Source organism: Malurus melanocephalus, unplaced genomic scaffold (genome assembly GCF_030028575.1).
Source record: "Malurus melanocephalus ecotype Western Australia unplaced genomic scaffold, MMel_1.1 scaffold_2071, whole genome shotgun sequence".
Classification (NCBI taxonomy): domain Eukaryota; kingdom Metazoa; phylum Chordata; class Aves; order Passeriformes; family Maluridae; genus Malurus; species Malurus melanocephalus.
In genome coordinates this window covers 7373-10428 of record NW_026625303.1, presented here as the reverse complement: position 1 = coordinate 10428, position 3056 = coordinate 7373, and the positions used below count along the sequence as shown (strand labels likewise).

The window sequence follows — 3056 nt, the reverse complement described above, 5'->3', positions numbered from 1 at the left end:
CCCGCCCCTGTCACCTCCTGGTCCCCAACTGTCACATCCTTGGCAGGCTCTGGTGGGTTCCCTGTCACAGGGAGGGACAATTGTCACAGAGGGGACATGGGTGGCACATGGGGGGACATGGATGGCACAGGGGGGACATGGATGGGACAGGAGGGGACACAGATGGGACAGGAGAGGGGGACAGGAGGGGACACGGATGGCACAGGGGGGACACAGATGGGACAAGGGGGGGACATGGCTGTCACATGGGGGGACACGGATGGGACAAGGCAGGTGACATGGATGGCACAGGGGTGACACAGATGGCACAGGGGGACACAGATGGCACAGGTGGGACACTTGTGACAAGGAGGGACAGTTGTCACAGAGGGGACACGAATGGAACAGGGGTGACATGGATGGCACTAGAGATGACACAGATGGCACTGGGGGGGACACAGATGGCACAGGGGGACAAAGATGGCACGGGGGACACACACAGCACAATGGGCACACTTGTCACAGGGAGGGACACAGATGGCACAGGGGTGACACAGATGGCACAGGGAGCTCCAAGCTGTCCCCACAGCGGGGGACACAGATGGCACAGGGGGGACACAGATGGCACAGGAGGTGACACAGATGGCACAGGAGGTGACACAGATGGCACAGGAGGTGACACAGATGGCACAGGGGGACACAGATGGCACGGGGGTGACACAGATGGCACAGGTGACATGGATGGCACAGGGGTGACACAGATGGCACAGGGGGACACAGATGGCACACGGTGGGACATGGATGGCACTGGGGGGGACACGGATGGCATGGGAGGTGACACAGATGGCACTGGGGGGAACACGGATGGCACGGGAGGTGACACAGATAGCATAGGGGTGACACAGATGGCACAGGGGGTCACAGATGGCACAGGGAGCTCCAAGCTGTCCCCACAGCGGGGGACACAGATGGCACAGGGTGACACAGATGGCACAGGGTGACACGGATGGCACAGGGTGACACGGATGGCACAGGGGGACACGGATGGCACTGGGGTGACACAGATGGCACAGGGAGCTCCAAGCTGTCCCCACAGCGGGGGACACGGGCGGTGGTGTCACCGCCAGGATGGGACAGTGGCCGTACCGTCCTGGGTGTCCCCGGGTGTCCCCGCGGTGGCCGCGCTGTCCCTGTCACTCCAGAGCCGCGTGTCCAACGTGCGCAGCTCCTCCGAGATCTCCTCCACCTTGCGCTTGGTGTCAGCTGGGGACAGGGACACCAACGGGGACATGGGGACATGGGACAGGGACACCGATGGGACAGGGACATAGGGACAGCACTACCACCATGGGGACAAGGACATGGATAGGGACACGGGGACAGGGATGGGGACATGGGGACAGGGATGGGGACAGCACTGCCACCGTGGGAACAGGGATGGGGACAGTGCTGCCTCTGGGGGGACAGGGATGGGGACAGGGACAGTGCTGGGATGAAGGGGACAATGGCAGCCTGGGAAAGAGGGGACAGGGCCAGGCTGGAGAGGACAGTGCCAGCCTGGGGACAGGGGTCAGAGCCACTCTGGGGACAGAAGGGGACAGTGCCAGCCCCATACCAGGGGTCAGTGCCATCCTGGGGACAGAATGGACACAGTGCCATCCTGGGGTCACTACCCGCCCCCACCCCAGGGTCCAGCCTGCCCACCCCACCCCAGGGGTCAGTGCCACTCTGGGGTCAGTGCCAGCCCCGTGCCAGAGGTCAGTGCCACTCTGGGGTCAGTGCCATCCTGGGGACAGAATGGACCCCACCCCAGGGGTCAGTGCCAGCCCCATCCCAAGGGTCAATGCCAGCCCTGGGGACAGGGGTCAGTGCCACTCTGGGGACAGGGGGACAGTGCCAGCCCCGCACTAGGGGTCAGTGCCACCCCCATGCCAGGGGTCAGTGCCAGTCTGGGGACAGAATGGACACAACTCCAGGCCTGGGACAGGGGTCAGCACCAGCCCCACGCCAGGGGTCAATGCCAGTCTGGGGACAGGGTCAGTGCCAGCCTGGGGACAGCGTCAGCCCCACCCCAGGGGTCAGTGCCAGTCCCACTCCAGGGGTCAGTGCCAGCCCCACTCCAGAGGTCAGTGCCACTCTGGGGTCAGTGCCAGCCCCTCCCAGGGGTCAGTGCCAGCCCCACTCCAGGGGTCAGTGCCACCCTGCGCCAGAGGTCAGTGCCAGCCTGGGGACAGAATGGACACAGTGCCCGCCACCCCCCAGGGGTCAGTGCCAGCCTTGGGACAGTGACACAGTGCCAGCCCCACCCTGGAGTCTGTGCCAGCCTGGGGACAGAATGGACACAGCCCCAACTCCACCTCAGGGGTCAGTGCCAGTCCCGTGCCAGACGTCAGTGCCACTCTGGGGTCAGTGCCAGCCCCTCCCAGAGGTCAGTGCCAGCCCCACCCCAAGGGTCAGTGCCAGCCCTGGGACAGGGGTCAGTGCCACTCTGGGGACAGTGCCTGCCCCTGTCCCCATGTCCCTGTCCCCATGTCCCCACGCTGTCCCTGTCCCTGTTCCCATGCCATCCCCAGCCAGGGGGTCAGTGCCAGCCCCACGCCAGGGGTCAGTGCCACTCTGGGGTCAGTGCCAGCCCCACGCCAGGGGTCAGCGCCATCCTGGGGACAGAATGGACACAGTGACTGCCCCACCCCAAGGGTCAGTGCCACTCTGGGGTCAGCACCAGCCCTGGGACAGGGGTCAGTGTGAGCCCCACCCCAGGGGTCAGTGCCACCCTGGGACAGGGATCAGTGCCAGCCCTGGGGACAGGGGTCAGTGCCACTCTGGGCTCAATGCCCACCCTCCCTGTCCCCATCCCCGTCCCCATCCCCATCCCCGTCCCCTTGCCTGTGGTCACTCACACACTTGTGCCCGCACGTACTGCACGTACTGCGCGGGGGGCAGCGCGGGCTGGCAGCGGATGGGCAGCGGGGCCAGGCCAGCGGCCGGCCGCAGGAACGGGTGGTGGCAGATGCGCGTGGTGTGAACGGTCAGCACGTACGAGCACGACTGCGGCTCGTCCACCCGTGCGATGTAAT

General features: G+C 65.5%; 1 protein-coding gene across 1 annotated transcript in view; it reads right to left on the bottom strand.

Moving 5' to 3' along the window:
* The window catches only part of OS9 (OS9 endoplasmic reticulum lectin), a gene marked incomplete at both ends in the record, with an annotated part of 11456 nt that overhangs the window by 5315 nt on the left and 3085 nt on the right, over positions 1-3056 (bottom strand). The window contains 3 exons of the mRNA XM_057388531.1: positions 6-61; positions 1126-1242; positions 2880-3056. Coding sequence (XP_057244514.1) covers positions 6-61; positions 1126-1242; positions 2880-3056 — 350 coding nt within the window. The remainder of the gene's footprint in view (positions 1-5; positions 62-1125; positions 1243-2879) is intronic.